The sequence below is a fragment of the Vespa velutina genome, chromosome 12, assembly GCF_912470025.1.
Source record: "Vespa velutina chromosome 12, iVesVel2.1, whole genome shotgun sequence".
Lineage (NCBI taxonomy): Eukaryota > Metazoa > Arthropoda > Insecta > Hymenoptera > Vespidae > Vespa > Vespa velutina.
The window spans coordinates 1,624,121-1,647,554 of NC_062199.1; the positions used below are offsets into that span (position 1 = coordinate 1,624,121).

General features: G+C 26.3%; 5 protein-coding genes across 20 annotated transcripts; 3 read left to right on the plus strand and 2 right to left on the minus strand.

Moving 5' to 3' along the window:
* Nucleotides 1–69: 69 nt before the first annotated feature.
* LOC124953248 (conserved oligomeric Golgi complex subunit 3) lies at nucleotides 70–2,845 on the plus strand. Its single transcript, XM_047504342.1, has one exon. The coding sequence runs from the start codon at nucleotides 70–72 to the stop codon at nucleotides 2,494–2,496; it is 2,427 nt and encodes an 808-aa protein (XP_047360298.1). The 3' UTR covers nucleotides 2,497–2,845.
* A 141-nt stretch (nucleotides 2,846–2,986) lies between these two features.
* Nucleotides 2,987–14,408, plus strand: LOC124953250 (sodium/hydrogen exchanger 6). Of its 11 annotated transcripts, none has more exons than XR_007102176.1 (15): nucleotides 2,987–3,350; nucleotides 4,230–4,456; nucleotides 4,537–4,614; nucleotides 4,722–4,798; nucleotides 5,070–5,279; nucleotides 5,422–5,672; nucleotides 5,758–5,960; nucleotides 6,046–6,311; nucleotides 6,459–6,510; nucleotides 7,143–7,169; nucleotides 7,720–7,776; nucleotides 8,834–9,034; nucleotides 9,210–9,296; nucleotides 10,885–11,105; nucleotides 13,013–14,408. XR_007102176.1 is itself a non-coding variant. In XM_047504343.1 (14 exons), the coding sequence occupies exons 1-14, from the start codon at nucleotides 3,002–3,004 to the stop codon at nucleotides 13,099–13,101; spliced, it is 2,202 nt and encodes a 733-aa protein (XP_047360299.1). In that variant the 5' UTR covers nucleotides 2,987–3,001; the 3' UTR covers nucleotides 13,102–14,408. The 11 variants fall into 11 exon arrangements, 4 of the variants coding, with proteins under 4 accessions (XP_047360299.1, XP_047360303.1, XP_047360302.1 ...); XR_007102177.1 differs by having other exon boundaries at nucleotides 13,559–14,408; XR_007102178.1 differs by having other exon boundaries at nucleotides 8,849–9,034.
* Nucleotides 14,409–14,632: 224 nt separating this feature from the next.
* On the minus strand, nucleotides 14,633–18,107 carry LOC124953252 (metallo-beta-lactamase domain-containing protein 1). Of its 2 annotated transcripts, none has more exons than XM_047504349.1 (6): nucleotides 17,967–18,107; nucleotides 16,708–17,871; nucleotides 16,024–16,358; nucleotides 15,773–15,937; nucleotides 15,508–15,627; nucleotides 14,633–15,419 (listed from the first exon to the last, which is right to left on the minus strand). In XM_047504349.1, exons 3-6 carry the CDS (start codon nucleotides 16,172–16,174, stop codon nucleotides 15,220–15,222), a joined length of 636 nt encoding a protein of 211 aa, XP_047360305.1. In that variant the 5' UTR covers nucleotides 16,175–16,358; nucleotides 16,708–17,871; nucleotides 17,967–18,107; the 3' UTR covers nucleotides 14,633–15,219. The 2 variants fall into 2 exon arrangements, with proteins under 2 accessions (XP_047360305.1, XP_047360306.1); XM_047504350.1 differs by having other exon boundaries at nucleotides 15,773–15,835; nucleotides 16,675–17,871.
* On the plus strand, nucleotides 15,797–19,428 carry LOC124953251 (integrator complex subunit 9). Its single transcript, XM_047504348.1, has 10 exons — nucleotides 15,797–16,432; nucleotides 16,560–16,754; nucleotides 16,830–17,234; nucleotides 17,369–17,615; nucleotides 17,680–17,860; nucleotides 17,932–18,167; nucleotides 18,251–18,462; nucleotides 18,588–18,773; nucleotides 18,903–19,097; nucleotides 19,180–19,428. Exons 1-10 carry the CDS (start codon nucleotides 16,424–16,426, stop codon nucleotides 19,297–19,299), a joined length of 1,986 nt encoding a protein of 661 aa, XP_047360304.1. The 5' UTR covers nucleotides 15,797–16,423; the 3' UTR covers nucleotides 19,300–19,428.
* On the minus strand, nucleotides 18,293–23,098 carry LOC124953253 (FUN14 domain-containing protein 1A). Of its 5 annotated transcripts, XM_047504353.1 has the most exons (6): nucleotides 22,743–22,941; nucleotides 22,332–22,349; nucleotides 21,853–22,020; nucleotides 21,552–21,747; nucleotides 20,523–20,669; nucleotides 18,293–18,454 (listed from the first exon to the last, which is right to left on the minus strand). In XM_047504353.1, exons 1-6 carry the CDS (start codon nucleotides 22,796–22,798, stop codon nucleotides 18,446–18,448), a joined length of 594 nt encoding a protein of 197 aa, XP_047360309.1. In that variant the 5' UTR covers nucleotides 22,799–22,941; the 3' UTR covers nucleotides 18,293–18,445. The 5 variants fall into 5 exon arrangements, with proteins under 5 accessions (XP_047360309.1, XP_047360307.1, XP_047360310.1 ...); XM_047504351.1 differs by lacking the exon at nucleotides 18,293–18,454 and having other exon boundaries at nucleotides 20,400–20,669; nucleotides 22,743–22,940; XM_047504355.1 differs by lacking the exons at nucleotides 18,293–18,454; nucleotides 20,523–20,669 and adding an exon at nucleotides 20,837–21,456 and having other exon boundaries at nucleotides 22,743–22,940.
* Nucleotides 23,099–23,434: the final 336 nt, after the last annotated feature.

The following is a 23,434-nucleotide window of genomic DNA, read 5'->3' on the forward strand; positions in this document are numbered from 1 at the left end:
ACGCGAGATGGCGTTGTAGGGCCGCAGTACGATACGCGATCGAATTTCAACGTCAGAAATGTAAAGAAAATGGCGAGAGTAACGTGTACCCCGGGTGATTTAATTCAATGGGATTCTGCTGAAAATTGTCTGGCACCGTTAACAGATTTTCAAAAAGATTGTTTGCAAAAATTGGAAGAAGAATTTTCTTCTCTCAACAATTCAACATACGAAGATACCAACGAGAATAATGAACATTTAAATCAAAATAAATGTGATAACATAACGCAAATTGAACGATGTCAAGATGTTCTAGAATATTATACGAAATTAGAAAAGGATTTTATATCATCTGAGAACTTGAAATATATGTTATATTTAAATGATCTTAAAACACGTCGTCAAGAATGTCAAGAACTTTGTGAGCTTATCAAGGATACTTTAGAAGATTTTTCTATTCTATTTAAACAATATGCCGAAGTATCCGATAAAACATCCTCATTGCACAATGCTAGCGAAGAACTTATCTCGGATCAAAAGCGATTAAATTCTATGGTAGAAAGTATTGCGGAATATGTGAAGTATTTTAAAGAAGTAGATGTGATAATGGAAAAATTAGAAGCTTCTACTTTATCCGTAAACAGTGATATGTTTTTTAACATAGTAGACAAAGTAGATATCAATATGGATGCTTTACAAACAAATAATACTTTCAAAGAAAGTGCCACTTATTTAGTTAAGTATAGACATTGTCAATCCAAGATTATAACTTTGATACAAAATTATGTTTTTAATTTATTTTCAAGAACTACAGAAAGCATTTTAAATTTTAATGAAACTGAAGGTATACAAGAAAATATGGATGCTGCTTTGGCATTATTTTATGGGAAATTTCAAACTGTCGTTTCAAAAGTAAAACCTATAATAGAACAAGTGGAAACGAAATCTGTGAAAAGACAGGAATATAATAATTTATTATTAGAATGTCATCAATATTATTGGAGTCAAAGAGGTTTAGTATTAGGACCTAGCATTCAAAAATCATTATCTGCCATAAAGGAGAGATACAACGGAGATCATTGCAGTTTAGTCAGACATTCGTGTGCATTACTTTTACATGCATCGGTTGACGAATACAGATTGTTTTATGAATTCTTTTCGAAACCATCTATCGGCCTAACAACATTTCTTGAAAGTCTTTGTACCTCTTTATACGACACCATAAGACCGTTTATAATTCATATAAATCATTTAGAAACTCTGGCAGAAATCTGTTGTATTTTAAGGATAGAAATGTTGGACGAACACGTGCAAAATAATTTTGAGCCATTAGAAGGCTTTGGAAATATTTGCTTACAACTTTTACACGATGTACAAGAGAGACTTGTTTTCCGTGCTCAATTGTATTTACAATCTGACGTATTAAATTATAATCCATCGCCTGGCGATTTAGCGTATCCGGAAAAATTAAAAATGATGGAAGATATTGCCGAATCGATAAGAGAAGAAACACGTCAATCAAGAATGAAAAGAATATCTGTATCATCTAACGAAAGTAATATCTTAGAGCCGGTGTCAAGAAATCATATCATAATGGATTCTATTTATCAAAAATCACATATGGGTAGCTCTCCAGCAGATTTACATGGAATGTGGTATCCTACAGTTCGCAGAACATTGGTTTGCTTATCACGACTCTATAGATGCGTAGATAGATCTGTATTTCAATCGCTTAGTCAAGAGGCTATATCTCTTTGTGTCCAAAGTATAGAGAAGGCAAGAAATGATATTGAAATTAGAGCTTCTACGTTGGATGCTGAATTATTTCAAATCAAACACTTACTAATATTACGTGAACAAATCGCTCCGTTTCAAGTAGACTTCACTATCAAGGAATATAGTTTGGATTTTTCGAGAGTAAAGATGGCGGCTTTTGGATTGTTTGAGAAAAGTTCAAAGCTTTTCACATTGTCGAACAACGCCTTATTAGAATTTCTATTAGAAGGCGCTCCTAAAATGAAAGAACAATTAATTGATTCTCGTAAAGAGGTTGATAATAACCTAAAACATGCGTGCCAGAGATTAATTCAACATGCTACATATGTATTGATAAATCCCATTATGCAGTTATTAGAAAAGGAAAAAGTATATTCTAATACTCCCGATGAAAATACAAAACAAAAGATATTTGGGACTGCTCAAGAAGTAAATGCTATTGTTGCCGATGTTTTACGAACAATTAAATTTAAACTTCCAAATATTCAACAATCGATGCAATTATATTTAGCCAACAAAGAAACAGAATTTATTTTATTAAGACCGATAAAAAATAATATTAGTGCTGCATTTGCGCAATTATATCAATTATTAAGCAAGTATTATACTTCGGAAGAACTTTTATTAATTGCTTGCCCGTTACCGGAACAAATTTCTGTTATATTAAGTTCGTCCAGTCTTGTTCAAAATAAATCAATACAATTAGAAAATAAAAATTCGCAAGATAAGGAGGAACTTTAGTGAAATAGAAAAGAATTGAAATTATTATACAGACGATTATGTAAATATATACATGTATGTACACGAAACTCTTTGTAACGATCTAATTTAACATGTATATAAATTAATATTTTTCATTGCAAGTTCAAGGGGGAAAAAAAAGAAAGGCCCATTATTTAAAGTGCAATGTAAAATAAAATAATTGTATATCGAAAGTTTTATATGTATATAGATGTATCTAAATTAAATATAGTACAATTTTTATACTAATCACTGGATGAAACAATATAAAGTACTGCGAAACTAAATATAAATTTGTATAAATTTATATATCACGTTTACTCGTTTCTATTAATCATAAATTCTGAATTAATTAAAATTTAGCACGTGAAAATATATCGTATATAAAAAGACGTTCAAACGGCGATATAAAGATGCCATTGCGATGTTAGTTCCCTTTAATGGCCGCCAGGCGACGCTGACGTAACAACGCACAGTTCCCTCTCTAGTTACTTTCTCGACGTTCATGACACGCATGATATGCACATGTATGTATTTAAACTTTGTCAAGAATTCAATCGTAAAAGTTGGTCATACTGATACTACGTTAGAAAATATCAGAAAAGTGAAAATGGCAGTTGAATGTGGTATACGTATTTTATTTTATATAATTTTCTCTATTTTCCTGTTAAATTCATGCGACGGTGCAGCGACAGATATTGAGTTAGATGCTAAAGCTCAATTATTACATAGACTTGATAGTTTAAATCTCCTTCTTTATACATTTTTGTTAATATTAACTGTATTAACTATATGGACATTCAAGCATCGTCGACTAAGATTCCTCCATGAAACTGGTCTAGCTGTCATTTATGGTAAGAATAATACATTTTACCATTAATCAAAACATTTAATTGTTGATTTAATATTATCATCAATGCTGATTGATATTTAACAAAAGAGAAAGAAACAATGTGACGAGTGTTAACGAACGTTAAATATACTTTCAAATTTTATTGTCAATTTACTGTCAAATGTCATAGGCATTGAGATGATTTGCGGTTTATGCGAAATATAAATATTTTAATGATACCATTATGCAATAAGGAACAACAAAACTACGTCGTAATTTTCATAAATTCCATCATTATTGTCCCTCGACATTTTTATCCGTATATATTTATTTATATTGGATAATTTTTATTAAATCTTTTTCTCTCTCTCTCTCTCTCTCTCTCTCTATTTTCAATAATATCATTGTTAACAAAATAATCGATATTACAATTTGTTATAATAATAAAAAATTATTGTCGATATAATATTATAACTATAATTATAAATTAATCAATTAATATTTTTTGTTAGAATTGTTGATAGAGCATTAGTTTTTTTCACTTATATATTCCTTTTTTGAAAGACCTTGTACTGATGCATCAAGTATTATTTTCAGTCTTATATAAAAGAGTAAACAATATTTTGTCATTGAATCATAAAAGGAAATGTAAAAAAAAAAAAAAACAAAAAAAAAAAACAGAATAATATACTTGATTAGGTAATAGATTGTATAAGTCATTTTGCATTTGAACATATTATATAAGGAAGAATATAATTGCTCCTGTATTTTAATATATGTTCAATGTATTCATTGTTCAGTTAAGCGTTTAGTGCCATAAATAATCTTTGTACTTATTATATACTGTTGTACTTTGTATATATTGTATATATATATATATATATATTTTTTTTTTTTTTAGGGTTGATCATAGGAGCTATCATTCGTTATGGATTTACAACAAATAGTGCTATACTGCATATGCCAGTTGTACCAGATAACAGTAGTAAATATAATCAATCAGTTCCTCCAGATACATTATGGTTGCGTTTTCCTGAAGACAAAGGTGGCGGTGTAATTAAAAATGAAACATTTGCTTATACTTTTCGTGGAGAAATTTATAAAGAGGACAATGAGATTGATTTGAAGGTAAACTTTTATAAACTTTGAAAATATTTTATTATAATTAATATTATTTATTTTTATAATATATCTCGTCTTTATTACAGGCTACTTTCGATCCGGAAATATTCTTTAATATTATACTGCCACCAATAATTTTTCATGCTGGATATAGTTTGAAAAGGGTAAATAATATTAATTAATATTTTTATTATGTATAATAATATAATTAATGAATAAATTATACTTATTATATATATATATATATATATATATTATTATACTGTTTCAGAAATATTTCTTTAGGAATTTAGGAGCAATTTTAATGTATGCTTTACTTGGAACATCAATATCAGCATTTGTCATTGGGTAATTATTCATAGTATATGATCCTGTGAAATTTATTGTCTCATTGATGTACTTGAATTTTTTTTAACATTGTTTGGTCTGTCTGTTGTTTTTGATAACTTTATTATCCATAGGTCAATTGATTATGTTTATCTGCTATCTGTACTTAAGTTATCATGTTAAAATAAGTGAGAGAGAGAGAGAGAGAGAAAACAATACTTTGTAAACATGATAGTAAAACTCTCATTGAGTATTCTGACCTAATTAGTATGAATCATGTTTTTCTTTTCAGAGCATTGATGTATGCCTTCGTACAATTAATACCACATCTTTCTACATCATTTACATTTTTGGATACTTTATACTTTGGTGCTCTGATATCTCCGACAGATCCGCTGACAATAATTTCTATTTTTAACGATCTGCATGTAGATGTTAACTTATATGCTTTAGTATTTGGAGAAAGTGTACTTAACGATGCAGTTGCTATTGTTCTCAGTGGGTATGTATATGTATATATATATATATATATGTATATATATATTTCTTTTTTTCTTTTTGTTAACATTAAAATTTTTTCATTTTAATGTTAATTTAAAATATTAAATACAAAGAAATATGTTGTACCTTCTTTTCTGTTTCAGTTCAATACAAAATTATGGTGAACGTTACCAATCTGGATCTGGGGGATTCGAAACGGTAGCATTCTTTCAAGCATTTGGCGATTTTGTTTGTATTTTTAGTTTATCCTTATTCATTGGTGCCACTATGGGATGTATTACTGCATTGTTAACCAAATTTACTAGAGTTAGAGATTTTCCACTTTTAGAATCGGCTCTATTTGTCTTAATGTCTTATAGCACATTTTTAATTGCTGAAGCTTCAGATCTTACAGGTAAAAAAAAAAAAAAAAAAAAAAAAAAAAACGATACAAATTCTTTTTTGTAAAAAATATAAATAATGTTATATTGCAATTTTAGGTGTGGTCGCCGTTTTATTTTGTGGCATTTGCCAAGCACATTATACGTATAATAATTTAAGCCCAGATTCTCGTCAACGGACAAAACATCTCTTTGAATTATTAAATTTCTTAGCTGAAAATTTTATATTCAGTTATATAGGCGTTTCGATGTTTACCTTTCCAAAACATCACTTTGATCCAGGCTTCATCTTTGCTGGCTTTGTATCCTTCTTTAAATCTATGAATATAAAATTGTAATATGTATATAATTACATATGTAATAATATCCTTAACTACAATACAATAGCTTTGTGCTCTGTTAGGACGTGCTGCAAATGTTTATCCATTATCATTCATATTGAATTTAGCAAGAAAACCAAAAATTTCAATGAATTATCAACACATGCTTTTCTTCGCCGGTTTACGCGGAGCCATGAGTTTTGCTCTTGCAATTAGAAATACTGTATCAGGTGCTAGACAAGCCATGTTAACTACGACAAGTTTAATTGTGATCTTGACAGTAATTTTACAAGGTGGTGCAACGACTCAATTTTTAAGTTGGTTTAATATACCGTAAGTATGGTATAGTTATTCGATATCCGTTTTCTTTTTTTTTTTTTTTTCTTTCTCTCCTTTTTCTTTTTTTATTTTTAATACTAATAACATTATCCTTATTTTTCCTTTTTTTTTTTTTTTTTTTTTTTTTTTCTTTTTTTATAGTGTCGGTGTAGATGAAGAAATAGAAGGTTTATCACAAAATGGAGTACGTAGTGTAAGTACATTAAAATTTATTCAATCTAATTTAATTTTGTGTTCATACCTCATAATGTTGTTATGATATAATAAATCCAATATTTTAATAATGTTTAAATCAATAAATTACTTCGTGTGATATTATAAATATTCGAATGAAAATGTTCCTTAAATTGTTTTATTTCATTTTTGAAAAAAAAAAAAAAAAAAATAGTCAAAGAAAAAGGAAAAAAATAGCTTCATATAATTCTATGGAATTTGCAGCTAAAATACAAGTGATAATTTTTTACATTGATATTAAAAAAAAAGAGAAAAAAAATAGTATTGCTATCATTGTCTAATCATTTTTAGTATACATACAATTTGCTTATTATCATATAGTATTTCATTTGATAATAAACTCTAGCATATTTTTTTGTTCTCGCCCTATACGCTGTTGTAGATCTTAGTAACTCTGTAAAATACAGTTGTACAAATTACAATACTTGTTACAAGATATATATGTATAGTCGTACAATGTATACATAACTTAGAGAAATATAAAAACTTGTCCTTTAGAATTCAATTATTAAGATGTAGAAGCATCTATGCATGACAGCTTTAACTTGCATCATGTTTACATTATTCTTTCATTGTATCTTATTCATCCAGGTGTACAATTCACTGGACACCATGGAGGTGTGTACTATTTCATTAAATTTATATTTCAATATTATTTCATGCGTATAAAATCATAACTTTTAAATCTATCCCAGATTGTAAAATTATACATGAAATCCAAAAGTTCTTTTTAGATTTAGATTTTTTTTTTTTTTTTTTCTTTTTTTTTTTTTACATGCGTTGTAGAATACATTATTATAGATTGTAAATTTTTTAATTCTTCATTATTATTAAAAATCTTTTATGAGTTTATTAATTATTTATAGATCTTAATTATTAGGATAAAAAAAAAATCTGTTCACTTTCATATTTTTATTTCATTTTAACAGCATGTATTAGTTTAATTTTTTTTATTTATTATTATTATTATTATTATTTTTTTTTTGTTTTTGTTTTTTACTTTTTCATTTTCTATTTTTGTATTTTTCCTTTAATTTCGGTTCAGTTACGCAGCATGCAGATAACATTATAAAATTAATATCTTATTAATATTTATGGATAATTGCACTTTTAATAATTAATTTAGAAAATACAGTTGTTTAACTTGCTAATATTGATACATTGATAGTCTGGTGGCGAAGGTGGCTTTGGCGATCTGGACATGCGTAGGGAAAGAAGTCCTCCGGTATGTTGCACAGAAATTTAAAGGTTCTTTGCAATTTTGTGAATATTAATAGAATAATAATTATATCGCATAAAGTATATAAATCTATTAATTATTTCATGCACAAAAAAATAACAATTACCAATTAGAATCATAAATACACATGCACATACACAAAATTAATATTGAATCTTATTGGAATAATTAATGAAGTTAATTAAATATTTCATGCTAATTTACATTTTGCATGTGACAGTTATATATAACTAATAATTAAATACATACAATAGATTAACGTAATAGATTAAAAATCTTTCTACAATAATGCTGCTTCTTCACAATTTTCAATTATATTGCAACATAAATTTATGAAATAAATAATTACTTAAAACGTTTGCTATCTGCATGTGCTTTTTATTTTTATTTAAAGTTGTTACTTTTGTTATCCATTCTGTATGTCAAGGTAGTGATACAGAGAAAGTAAACAAATTTTTATTAACAAAATGTGTGTATATATATATATATATATATATATACACACACACACACACCAAATGAGATTTAATTTAAAAAGTACTTTTAACGTGCAATCTGAAAAATTGTAGTAAATTGAAAAAATTTTTTTTTAAACTTGTAACTCTTTCAATATCTTTTATGTAAATATATATTTATATATATATATATATATATATATATATACATACATACATACATACATACATACATACATACATACATAACTAAAGAATCAAAAGATAAATGTTATGAGCATGTTTTAATGACAAACAATATAATTTGAATGTAACAATCAACGAAGCGATATCCGTAATATAAAATTAAGAAAGGACTAATTTTTATATTTAAAATAAAAATTATATAGAATTTTTAAAGATTCGATTTGAATTGTATGATCATATAGCCAAAATATTTTACAACGTAATACTTTATAACTATTGCATTACTTTTAATTACAATTTAATGTATGAAATAATAAGTATTAATTATTTTTATAACTTAGAAGAAATTTATTATATAATCATACAGGGTGGATAACAAAAATGTTATTCAAATTTCACAGTATAATTCTATGCAGGATGGATCAGTGCCAACCGGTGCAAAACCTAATGAGAAAGCATTGCTCGCTAGAATATGGGGTGATTTTGACACACGATATATGAAACCACTATTAACACACTCCAGGCCTACCTTGTTAGAAACATTACCAGTGTGTTGTGGTCCGTTAGCAAGGATTCTTACAACGACACAACAAATGACACAGGTATAAAATATATTTTAAAGATTTAAGTATATAATTATTTAAATAATATTACTCTCTTTCTTTTTTTCTTTCTCTCTTTCTCTCTCTCTCTCTCTCTCTCTCTCTCTCTCTCTCTCTCTCTCTCTCTCTCTCTCTCTCTCTCTCTCTCTCTCTCTGTCACTCTCTGTTACATTAGGATGATGTTTCAAGAAAAATTGATTCAGATTCTGACTTTTGTCTGGAAGATCGTGAAATGGAAAGAAGAAGGACAAACGTACAGCCGGTGAGTTTCCATCAACCTAATCTCAATTACACAGTTAACCCGTGCTATCAACCTAACAGCACTGATGTCACTAACTTTGATGAACCATACGTAATTCTTAACTTACATAGAAGATAGAAATAACACAAGAAATCTTATTTCTAATATCTCTCTCTAGCCTCTGTAAAAATATGTATTTCGCGTATATATGTTATGTATCAGTTTCAATGGGTTTGCGTTTCTGAAGCCACATTCATATGTACTTACTACTCTACTAAACCTCATTGTTATCCCATAAGACTTTTATACATGAATATTTAATTAACATGTACAACACAAGTTCTTAATTTTATATGGAAGTATCAGAGAATCAAAAAAAAAAAAAAAAAGTAATAATAATTGCTTCGTTTTTCCTCTTTTTTTTTCGTTTTCTGTAGATAAATAATATTATATTCTACATAGATAATTTATTAATTAACGTATCCACGACTCTTTCATATAAAATGTGTTGATAAATCTATATGCATGCGGGACTAACTTTTCTATTTGGGCAAGAAATGGTGATATACATAATCAAGTTTATTAAAATATATAGAAAATGAGGTAAAAAATTAAGTTCGTTTAAAATATTTTCATCGTTTATGATGATATTAAAATAAAAATATAAGTTCTATAGTTATACGAGTATGACTATATGAATCAATATCTCAAAAATGATAAAAGTATTTTAAACGAATAAAATTTTGATCTCTACCTTATATAAGGTACTATTTTGCACTAAAAGATATTTTTTATGAAAATATTCTGTGCAAAAAAAAAAAAAAAAAAAAAAAAAAAAAAGAAAAGAAAAGAAAAAAAAGAAAAAAAAAATAAAAACGTAGACATGTACTAACCGATGCTAAATTTTTTAATACTAAAATAACATTTCGATTAATGGTAATGTTTTAATAATCATACAAAAAAGAAAAACTAAGTATTACCATGAAGAAATGTGTGTATCACTATTTGGTTTATCACATTTCACTGTATATTTATCATAGCAATACTAACGAAATATAGCCATATATATATACATATACATATATATTTATACATATATATGGTTATAAAATACATATACATGATATAACAATACATTTATTGAAAAGCCATTGTAATTAAGAAACACATATAATATCTGTATGTTTTCTGATATGATATGTTTTCTGATAAATGTAAAGTCCTTTTTATTGGTAGCTTGCATTATAAATTAACACATGGCTTGTATTAAAATGTTAACGGATCAATATTTATTTGCCTATATATTGCAATATTTATTTGTTTGTTTTTATAAATATTTAAAATTATTGCTATCAAAGATAAATATTTTATCTTATACATGTATATATTTTATTTCTGCATCTAGAAAATTATGTTTAATGTCTCTCGATGGGATGGGGGGGGGGGGAGAAATAAAAAAATATCTTTTGTCTTGATGTAACTAGAGCATTTCGCCGAAATTGCTTTATAAATGCTTTCAATTTATTTATGCTTCTGTCCAGTGGTTTGTCAGCATTTACAAGCGATTTATTATAGTTCACATTTGATTGCGATATTAACGGTTTTTTAGAGAAAAAGAAATCATGATGATGATGATGATGATGATGATGATGATGATGATGATGATGATGATGATGATGATGATGAGGATGATGATGATGAAGACTTAAGAATCATCGGAATGGAAGGATTTATTCCGTTACGAACATTATAACAGCAAAGAAGCCAATCAAATAATAATTTTTTGATCAGTTAAATTTCAAGTGATTTGCAATGTGCAATTCAGAAAAAGTAATTTAACATTTTCTTTCAACTAGTATAAAGAATTTTCATTTTTTCTTTTCCTCCATTTTTTCATTAGATCTTTTTTGTTCATTCATTTTACTTTTTCTTTCTTTCTTTTTCATTTTTTTTTTCTTTCTTTTTTTTTTCTTCATTTTTTTTCTTCATTTTTTTTCTTCATTTTTTTGTAAAGAATAATGAAAATAATATTAATAGAATGGGTAAAAAAACGATTCGATAAGATTTCTCTCTTTCTCATAGGCGAAAACATTTTCAATGATGTAAATGTTGAAATATACATGATTATCAAGTTATTTGTTATTTAACATATAACTGTTAGACTTATGTCTTTGTCAGCTTCCTGAATAATAGTACAAGCATAACATTGATATAAGTTATATAAAAAAGAAAAAGAGGAGTAAATAATTTAGTCATTAAGATCTTTGTCTGTATCAGTAAGCATATATAAGTAATACCTTGTGATTTTTGAGAAAGTATTAATACGATAGGTAGTACTGAACGTCTAAATGTTCTGGTGTATATACACATATTCTTCTTCTTTTATATTCTCTGTATTCAAATATTCTTTTTAAATTTGATTTACATAGAAGTCATATATAATTACACTGAACATTAAACATAATTTTCCATATATTTATTGTTAGTAAAATATGCCTAAAATGCAGTAAGTCTTGTGTGTACGAGAGTTTATCGATTAAATCAACATTTCTTATAAACAATTTTAATGTTGTTCAGAAGTAGCATTTAAAAATATCTCTCTGTTTAAGTAATTAAAAAAAGTAAAGAGAAAAAAAGAATAAAAAATTATTCCAAGAAACTCTAGTACACAGTTCCTGCTTTACTTTATATTATTTAATTTTCTCTTTTTTTTTTTTTTATGTTTTAGAGATTTTGACTGAATTTAATTTTTTTTTTTTTTTTTTTTTTTTTTTTTTTTTTTTTTTTTTCATTTTTTATTTTTTATTATTATCTTTTTTTTCTTTTGTTCTTTTTTTCTTTTTCCTTGTTCTAATCTAATTTATCAATAATCTAGTTTATTAATATTTTCGCATGCCGCCTGATAAAAATAATATCTTTTTCATCTCAGGCTTGAATATCATGCAAGGAATGTCATATAAATAGTATTAATTTATACACTTTTGCATTTTTTGCTATTTGATTCTGTGTCAGTATCAATCATTCAAACAGATTTCTGTTGCATAGAGAATCCTCGAAAGAAAGATGCTTTTACAAATTTCATGTAATGATATGTTGTATGAGAGCAATAACAATACTTTTCATGCAAATAATTACTTTTAATAGTTAGTAAAGATTTATTATGCTATTTATTTGTATTAACATTTTCTCTCTCTCTCTCTCTCTCTCTCTCTCTCTCTCTCTCTCTCTCTCTCTCTCTTATGATATGCTTCTTTAAGTTGCATAAATAACAAGCTTATTCCTAAAATTTTGGTAAAAGTTGCCCATGAGGTTTTATCATAATTTTTGTATTATCGACTTTAATTGTACACGATATTTATATTTTTAATTTTTATCCAAATTTTATTATATTTTCTTTTTTTAACGTTTAGACAGTATCTAGTAAAAAAAAACTTTAATAATATAAAAAGATTATTATTTTGCGCAATTATTAATATAATAACAATGATAATTATGTTAATTATGAATTTATAATTAATATAATTCGTCGATAATCTCTCGTTTTATTATTATTGTTTATATACATGTTGACATGTATTTTTTAAGTATATAAATTATTTATGTTTGATTCTTCTGTGATACACATCAATATTGTGATTGTAAAAAATATTAACGAACTAAAGATCTAACTTGTTTTTTTTTTTCTTTCCATATATTTTAATTTAAGCAGTATATTTTTTATTTTGATTTCTTCACAGACAAACATATGGCGTCCAACACACAATACACATTAATGAATATGTTTTTTAAATCTTCTGTCCTTGATAATATTTATTTGTGCGATTAAATACACCTATATTATTAAGCATTAGGTAATGTCTGGTTTGTACATATTATATATTTGATTTAGTCCTCTATGTTCGTAAGTGCAATTATGTGAAATATAATAAAAATGAATTATTTTATTTTCCATAATATAATAATTTTAATATGTTAGTAAGTATAATAACTTATTGACCATTTAGGCTTAATTGCACAATAAATTGATTGACGATAATCAACAAAATGAAAACAACTAGACATTATCTTACCATTGATAATGAAAATTTGTTATTAAATTTCTTTAAACAAACGTTAATAGAACAATTATTATACTTTTTTTGTAAATACAATCCTTTACACTTCACGTTCGCTCTGTTGAATGTGAAAATGATTATGCTGATGTATGTGGCCAATGTATAATATTAAATAATTAATAAGAATTTCAAGTAAATTCTTGATGTATTTAATACTTTGCGGAACAGCTGGGAACAGTGACAGGAGAAGTTAGTCCGGGACCACTACCACTGCACACACGCGTCGCCCTGCCAGGTTTGATCGGCAGACATTTATAAAAATTACATAATATTGAAAATTACTTTAATCTCTTGCTAATATGTATTATTGAATATGCGACGGAGAAATATGTTATTTTAATGAATCCATAATGCTTAAACGATAGGAAAGTTCTAATGATTGCCAAAAACACTGCTTATGTCCAGTCAAATTTTTGTTGGAGAAATTTTTAACTTATATTAAAACTATTTCCTAAAATGATATATAATAAAAAAAAAAAAAAATATATATATATATATATATATTAGAATAAAACTGTAATAAAAAAAAAAGAAACTGGCATAAACGTTATTCCTAATACACCATTTGTGTATCAATTCATTTTAATTATTCAGTGGAGGTCCTGGTATACTTTTATTATTATATAAAAATCTTTTGCATATATGTAATAATATTCTATAATCTTATCTGTTTAATATAAAAGCATTAAAATGTGTCTAGATGTGAAATTAAATCTAAGTTTTTTATAAAATTACCATTCAGCAAATTGATTTTGCTGTTAAAAAGATGATCATTTTTCTATGTCGAGTGCAGGGCATTCTACATAACAAGATACACAGTAAATACCTTTTACATTATAATTTGTTTATTATATATGATACATTTTATACATATAAGATTATGATAGATAAATTCGTTCTCCGACTTGAAACAATGTTAGAAAAAGAAAAGCATTAGTTAAAAGTGTAGGAATATCATTTGTAAAATGTATCAATTTTTGATCTGCATATTTAAGCTAATACATTAGAGTTGTGAACATTCTTAATAATACTTCAACCACGGTGAATATTTTTTTTTTGTTTTTTGTGTTTTCTTTTTTCTTTTTTTGTCTGTTTGTTTTTTTTTATTTTTTTTTTTTATTTTTTATTTTATTTTATTTTTTTTTTATTTATTTATTTATGTTATTTATTTTTTTTTATTTTATTTTATTTTATTTTATTTTTTTTTTTATTTATTTTTTTTTATTTATTTTTTTTTTTTTAAAGAAAGTATATTAAACTAGAAATAAATGCAGTAATAATTCTTATATATGATATATAATAATTAACATTATTTTTTTCATATATGGATAATATAACTTAGTATATTAGTGTAATTTTTTTTTTTTTTTTTTTCTCAGAAGTAAAAGATTCTATTCATTATTGACAAAAATGAATATGTAAAACTTATAAAATGATAAATGCAAATATATAAATCGTTAATTTTTGATGTTGGCTGTGAACATTTACACATAGCTTAAATTCTAAGTGCGAATATGTCGGAAACATATTTAATTTGTATTCTTTTTATAAATGATTTTCAATTTCCTATATAGAAAGTTATTTTAATATACATTACACAAGCCAATGGTCAATATGCCCTTAGCGCATTGTACTTCTTTTCTTGTTTATACATATAATTTGGCATGCAATTGTCATTATAAAAATATATACAAATAATAATGTTGTGATACCATGTACTTCATTATGTAATGTTTAATAAAATGTTTGTAAAAATAAATAAGATTGTAAACGATTAGCGTGGTTGAATTTAATCGTCGAATTAAATGGTTTCGTTTTTAATTGCAGAATCATTTAATCACTTGACTGTCAACGATTTGCCTCATTTTATCTGTAACAGAAAACATCGGACCATGTCCAGGTACTATAAAATCAGCAAGATTAATTATACGAGAGCGCATGTAAGATTGAACTTTTTGTAAATCATTTTGACCGAGACTTTTCCAAATTAATGGATTTACAATATCCTCTTCCTTTTCAAACAGATCACCTGAAATATATCTTAAATGTCAGAATGAAATCTTATGAGAGTATTAATTATATAGTACAAAACTCATAATAATTATAAAAACAAAAACCTGTAATAGCGACGCAACTAGATCGACCATTAATATTAGTTTGAACTAATACAGTAATATCTTCTGATGTATGTCCTGGTGTTGCAAGAACTTTAACTCCCTCGCAAAGAATATATTCTTCTACAAATGAAATAATATTAATGCATGATATATATGTATATATATATATATATATTTATATACATATATATACATATATATATATATATATATATATATATATATATATATAATTAAAGTTATTTTCTGTTAATTCAAAACATACCATTTTTAAGATTTTCTTCATAAAACAAATCACCATGTTGTACAGAATGGCCTACAATGTGCTCTGCATTGGTAAATAAATTATTATTTCCAATATGATCAGGATGACTGTGTGTACATACAACATAATCAATTTCTGCTGGTGTTACATTCTCACGACTAAGAGCTAAAATCATGCGTTGATCGATTTTTTTTTTTTTCCTTCTTAAATATACTTATATCTATGATTAATCGGCCCTTTGTAATAGTTACCTTCCAAAATTTTCTTCTGATCCCAAGCAGTCATAGTATCAACAATAATTAATTTTGGACCTTTTATTAAGGTACACGAACAATTAGCGCACATTATTCTATCATCCAATTGCTCGGAGTATCCATTAAACAGAACTTTAACTTCGCACATTGTGTTAAAATTATTATTGATATTAAAATAATCGAAAGGCGTATTGAGAAAATGATTTTTTCGATACTATAAACAATAGCTTGTATATTATAGTTGAATATAATTATTACGAAAGGAAAGTTCCAATGTATACGTGTTATGTATCGCGTTGGAAAGGTTAAGTCGAACTTGATGCTTCAATGACCTGTATAAACACGAATGCACTTTGAACGATAAGACTTGAAAATAAATCCAAAATCAATTACAATAATGAAATTGGTAATTATGATTTTAATATTATATATATAATATTTTTTCAAATTATATATGAATAATTATTATCTTTGAAAGATTATTTATTATTTATATGTATATATATTTTCTTTTATTATTTTTTATCATATAGTATTGCTTGTCAAGTGAACCAACAAAGCCATGTCTTGTTCTAAGTTTCAAAGGAATCACCTTAATGTTGGATTGTGGATTAAGCATGCAATCTATTTTACATTTTATGCCATTACCTATGGTTCCTAGTGCAAAATTTAATTCCTTACCAACTTGGCTTCCAAGAGATAATCATCAAGATTGGCAAATTGAAGGGGTTTGTTTAATAAATACGTGTGAAATATATAATTATGTTCCAGAACACATAATAACAAAATATATGTGATTTCAGGAATTAAAAGAATGCTGTGGAAGAGTATTTGTTGATTCAACACCAGAATTTTCTCCACCTCTTGAAAAAATAATAGATTTTTCAGAAATCGATGCCATTTTAATATCTAATTATACTTGTATGCTTGCATTACCATTTGTAACGGAAGGTACTGGTTTTAAAGGAGTGATTTATGCTACCGAACCAACATTACAAATTGGAAGATTTTTTATGGAAGAATTAGTAGAATTTATAGAACAGACACCTAGAGCAACTTTGGCTAAGCATTGGAAAGAATTATTACATATATTACCTCCTCCTTTAGCTGATGCACTTAAGCCAAAATCATGGAGGCATATATATTCGTTGTCTGCTATAAATTCTGCTTTGTCAAATATTCAATTAGTTGGATACGATCAAAAATTGGTAATCGGAATATTATAAAAAAAAAAAAATAAAAATAAAAAAAAAAAGAAAAAGAAAAAAAAAGGAAAAAGGAAATTTTACATATGCTATTATTGTATAATAATGTGATATAAAAATAAGTTATTTTTTTCCAGGATATATACGGGGCATTGACAGTTACGCCTATAAGTTCTGGATATTGTTTAGGCAGTAGTAATTGGTTGATATCATGCGATCACGAAAAGGTTGCATTTGTAAGCGGTTCATCGACGTTAACTACTCATCCAAGACCTATGGAACAAGCTACATTGAAACATGCTAACATGTTAATACTAACAGGTTTAACTCAAACACCAACCGCAAATCCAGACACAATGCTTGGTGAATTGTGTATGACTGTTGGTAAGTATAAAGTACACATTTAATTTCTTATATACAAATATATATGATATAATACTTATTGCAGCTATGACACTCAGATCAGGCGGATGTGTTTTAATACCATGTTATCCTTCGGGTGTGGTATACGATTTGTTTGAGTGTCTTAGTACTCATTTGGATAAATCTGGATTTTCACAAGTACCTCTTTTTTTTATATCACCCGTGGCCGAAACTTCTTTGGCGTATTCAAATATTTTGGCCGAATGGTACGATTGAACTATTGTAAATTATTCGAATTAATTATTTCATATTTATTAAATTAATTCGATTGTTTCAGGCTTTCAACAAATAAACAAAATAAAGTCTATCTACCGGAAGAGCCTTTTCCTCATGCGTTTCTTGTAAAAAATGCAAGACTCAAGCATTATACTTCTACGTACGCGGAAGGATTTAGTTCGGATTATAGGCAACCTTGTGTTATTTTTTGTGGACATCCTAGTTTAAGATTTGGAGATGCTGTACATTTTGTTCAATTGTGGGGTAATAATCCACAGCACACAATCATTTTCACAGGTATTGATAAATAATGAATTGAAATAGAAATTGATATATAAAATTCTATATCCCTTATAAAAACTATTTCATTTCTATTGCAGAACCTGATTTTCCTTATTTGGATGCACTTGCACCATTTCAACCACTGGCAATGAAAGCAGTTCATTGTCCAATAGATACGTCTCTTAATTTTACTCAAGCTAATAAATTGATTAGAGATTTGAAACCAGAAACTTTAGTTATTCCCGAATGTTATACCCAACCACCAATAACTGCACCACATAGAACGGATCTTGTTATTGAACCTGTTGGAGTAAGTTTTTTTAATCAGTTTTTTGTTTTTTTTTTTTTTTTCCGATAATTTTATATCCATTAAATAAATAATTTCAAATGTTTTTCTTTTCTTTTTTTTTCTCTTTTCTTTTTTTCTTTTCCAAGGAAAAACCATTGATTACTTTCAAACGAGGCGAAGTTATAAAATTACCTCTGAAACGTAAAAAGGGACGTGTATTTATTGAGCCCGACTTAGCTGGAAATATTATTTTAAATGAGATTAGACCTGGATTAAGTCTAGCATCGGTTACTGGTGAATTAGAAGTCAAAGATAATGTATATACAATAAAGGTACCAATAGAAAAAAAGAATGTCAATACAAAGAAAAGATATATATATATATATATATGTATACATATATACTCGTATATATGAAACAAATAAGAGCTTTTTTTTTATAATGAAATATTATTTGTATAGAACATAGAAGATAGACCTAGTTGTAAACGTAAAGGATCTTCAGGATCACCAGCACCAATAAAAGAAGAAATTCTTAAGGAAAGAAAGCACGAATATGGTGTATTGGATCCTCAAGAATTGCTTCAAAAACTTAATCAGGAAGGAATATTAGGTGCTAAATTACAACATAGTCCTACCTCTACTAGTATTCATTTGGTATTATCATCATAATGTCTCTTAATATCAATATTTGATTTTAATTTATCAATTAAAATAATTTTATTATTATCTTTTTTAGCAAGATGAGGATACTTTAATTCAAATAGGAGATAATTCTACGCATATCTTTTGTAATGGCGATCAAAAAATCAGAAGACGATTAAGAGCCATTATAATGCAGTGCTTGAAACAATTTTAAAAACTTGTATAAAATTGAATAAACGAAGGTAATATTTTATACAAATTATAATTTTATGTACCAATGTATATATTGTCCTATTTATTTTTATTTTTATCGACTAGTGATATTAAATCAATAATAATACCATATTATAATGTATAATATTAAATAAAATGAATATCTCATATTATTCATCAGGATACATTTGTAACCATAAGACAGTACATACCATTATCACTAATGTAAATTAGAAAATGGCAGTATATTATATAACGATTTTAATTATGACTGAATAATTTAAGATACTTCAGATCTCATTTTGTTTTTCATAAATTACATTACAAGTACTATCTGTAATGTATTTATATGAGAAAATTAAATAATAAGCTTGAATGTACGATATATATATATATATATATATATGTACCAACTTATTTAATATTTTTGTTATGCTTTAGCAGATCTGCTATCAATTTTTTTTCCTTTTTGACGATATTTTTTCTATCAAATCTACACGATTCAAATATAATAATACTAATAATTAAGTAAAGATGGATAAAAAGAAAAAGTTTTTGCACACTATTATTCTATATTACTACTAGACTTAAATATTTTAAGTATCTGTATAGAAAAAATTCGTCGTTATATTTTGTATTTCCAGGTTTTTTTGTTCTCTTTTTGTAACTTTCATAGATTTCTTAATTAATACTAAGATACTACTTTATTGTGCAAGATCTATTGCATATTTAACTGTATACATATGCTGCTGCATTCTGAATACTCTCTAATAGTTATTGAAGACAGTCATACAATCTTCAAAATATCTACAAAAGAATATTTGTAGTATTATTTTTATAAAAGTAAAATGTGAAAAAATTCGTCATTGATATACAAATAGTAATTTTAACATTATGACTTTCGTTATTAAAAGTCGTAAAAGTTCACATTAGGAAAGGATTTCTTTGAATTATGTATGTTTTGTGAATACAAAAGAAAAACATATGATATTGTAATACTAAGTAATTACTCCGTCATGTTTCTTTGATGTAATGTTTCATATTTTTGACAATTATTTTTACGATATTTTGCTACTTAAACACAGTTTTTCATATCTGTGATTTATAATCTTATGTTTGTAATAATTTTTTTAGTAATAAACTAACATTACATCTTCTAATAACATTCAGAGTGCAGCAATTTCTTGCCTACTTCGCTGTAGCAATACCAAGTGCAAGACCTACTGTAAATGAAGCTAAGAAGAAATGGAATTCTTTGGGTTTGAAAGATGAATCACCAGTTATAGAGTGATACCAACGTCTTGTACGAGATTCTCCATTCTTTAATAGTTGCTCTGCTTTATCTAATTTTTTATCAACGTATCTCTCGACCTGAAACAAGAAATATGTTTCTTAAACTGCTCATATATGTTTCTATTAATACATGATTTTTCAAAACGTTTCAATGTATCTTGGCAATGCATTGACTGAATTTTATTTTCTATGTAATTAAAAAAATTATATTAATACGATTATAACTAAATAGTAAAATGAAACGATCATTGTATTACACCTTTTATTGAGATAGTGAAATATTATTATAATAAGTTAATTTTCTTTTTTTTATTTTTTCTTTTTTTAACTGCAACAGTTATTTATCAATGTGATCTTTTTTATTTTTCCGAGACTTCTATTTATTTAAGCGAATCACTCAAAGTTATATATATACTCATTGTTAACAAGGATTAAAAATTATTATAACATAGTAATCTTATTTTTATAAAAATTGCAGAAGTCCACTTTCAAATATTCTTCGAGACATAAGATATATATAAAAGAAAAAAAAAAAAGAAGTGAAATATGAAAATTAAAAAAAATAATATTTGTTCGTCTTTCTCTCAAGATTCAATTTTCTTTTTTCTTTCTGGAACTATACTGAAGTACCTTCATAAGTTTTATTATAAAAATGATATTTAAATGAAAAAAAAAAAAGAAAAGAAAAGAAAAGAAAAAAAATGCCTTCGAATCACAGCATTGCTAATAGAAATTAGAATATACAAGATTTGTATCTTCATAGAAAATTTTGATGTTGTTTATTGATTCATGATGCAAGGCCAATAATGAAGCCACCAAGGAAACTTGTTGCCACATACGAGTTTGTCCTCCACCATGTTCCTACCTATAAGAACACAAAATATACGTTTCCAGCAAGAATCAATCAAAGAAGAAAGACATTCATAAATATTTGGATTATCTTCTTAAGTAAACGTTCACCTTATCTATGAATCTAGGACCCTCCCCAGTCATTTTCTCTTCTACTTTGTCCGTTAACTTCTCAGCTTTGCTTTGAATTTTATCCCAATTGACTTTTATATATCCTTGATGCGCAGCTATCTGTAAGACAATAATACCACCGCCAACAGCCAAAGCTGCTACTTTTCCAACTTTCATAGTTAGAAAACCTGTCATCCTGAATAGAATAAGGAAACAAAAAAAAAAAAAAAAAAAAAAAGAACAAAAGAACGAATTTATTATGTAAAATGGATTAATAATAACATTGTATATATTTTTTTACCATCCAGACGTTGTACCAATTATAATCTGTTTAGTAGCAGACTTTTTCCCAACATCTCCCAAAATTTTGTCCAAACAACTTTTGGTCTCCTTGGAAATGTCTAAACTGCATATTTCTTTACTGGTGCCTTCCTTACTACTTTTACCAGCAGGAAGACTCATTTTGGCACTATAAATGTAATATCAAAATATTAAAACGACAAGAAAAAGAAAAAGACAAGGAATTTTTTTATTAAACGAGTAAATTTAAGTCGTTATATTGAATACAATTAAAAAAGTACATATATATATATATATATATATATATATATATATATATATATATGTGTGTAAAATGATATTCTGAGATTTGAGAATAATAACATTTAATATGAGACAATGTATTTCATTGAATCACGTTTCACGTATAAAAATCGATTTTTAAAAACAATGAAAAATTCTTACGACAAAAGAATAATATTTCATTGTCAATATTATTACCTTGTTATATTATTCCAACTTATTTTTTTGTATCAAAATTAAATATAAAAAAAAAAAAAAACAAAGAAAAAGTAATAAATATCGTTATAAACTTTCGATCACGGAATAAAGAAATATATATCGATGACGGAGTTATCGACATCTATAGTAATAGAATTAAGTACCGACATATTACGTCTCTCGAACGTAAAGGAAGAGAGAGAAAGAAAGAAAGAAAGAAAGAAAGAAAGAAAGAAAGAAAGAAAAAAAAAATAAATGACTAACTATATTACACGTTCCCGGTAATAAAATGTATAAATAATCGAATATATTATTATTTATTATTATATATATATATTTCTTTTAATAATAAATCAATAAAGATATTATTGCCGTGTATCGGAGAGAAAGATTAAATTAAAGTTAATCTACCGTTTGTATAATTTTCTTGCTCCCAACGTGATCGAATTCTTAGACAATTTTGGCATAACACTCGTATGACAATATATATTATGAAAATTATGTAACGAAAGAATATTAAATAATTATTTATTTATTTATTTATTTTATGAATTTTTTTTTACGTTTTCTTTTTTCTATTTTTTTTTTTTTTCTCTTTTCCCCTTAATTACACGTTTAGCTCACCTAGTTGATGAACGAACGACAATAATATTGCAATCGATATAGATTGGTATCACACGCGCGAAGTGACAGCGCTAGAATGAGACTTTAAGCGACCACAAAACGTAGTTCGTTTTCAAGAACGTAACTGGACAACGTTGCGTTAGAACGATGACTATATTACCGTCAACGAGAAGCGCGGGAAATTTCAAACGACAGCTTCGATCCCCGGCAACGTTTTTTTACACTTTTTATAATTACGATAGGTTGTAATAAAGCGTTATAAAAAAAAGAGAGAAAGAAAGGTATCACGTTTTTTTTTCTAACCTTTCGAAAAATCCATCGTATTCGATAGCAAAAGAAAAGGAGGATCGAATAAAAAATGAACCAAAAAAAAAAAAAAAAAAAAAAGAAAGGAAAAAAAAATTAGTAGAAAAAAAATATAGTAAAAGCAAAAGAAACGAATATAATGGACGTTAAATAAAGGATAAGAAAAATATATA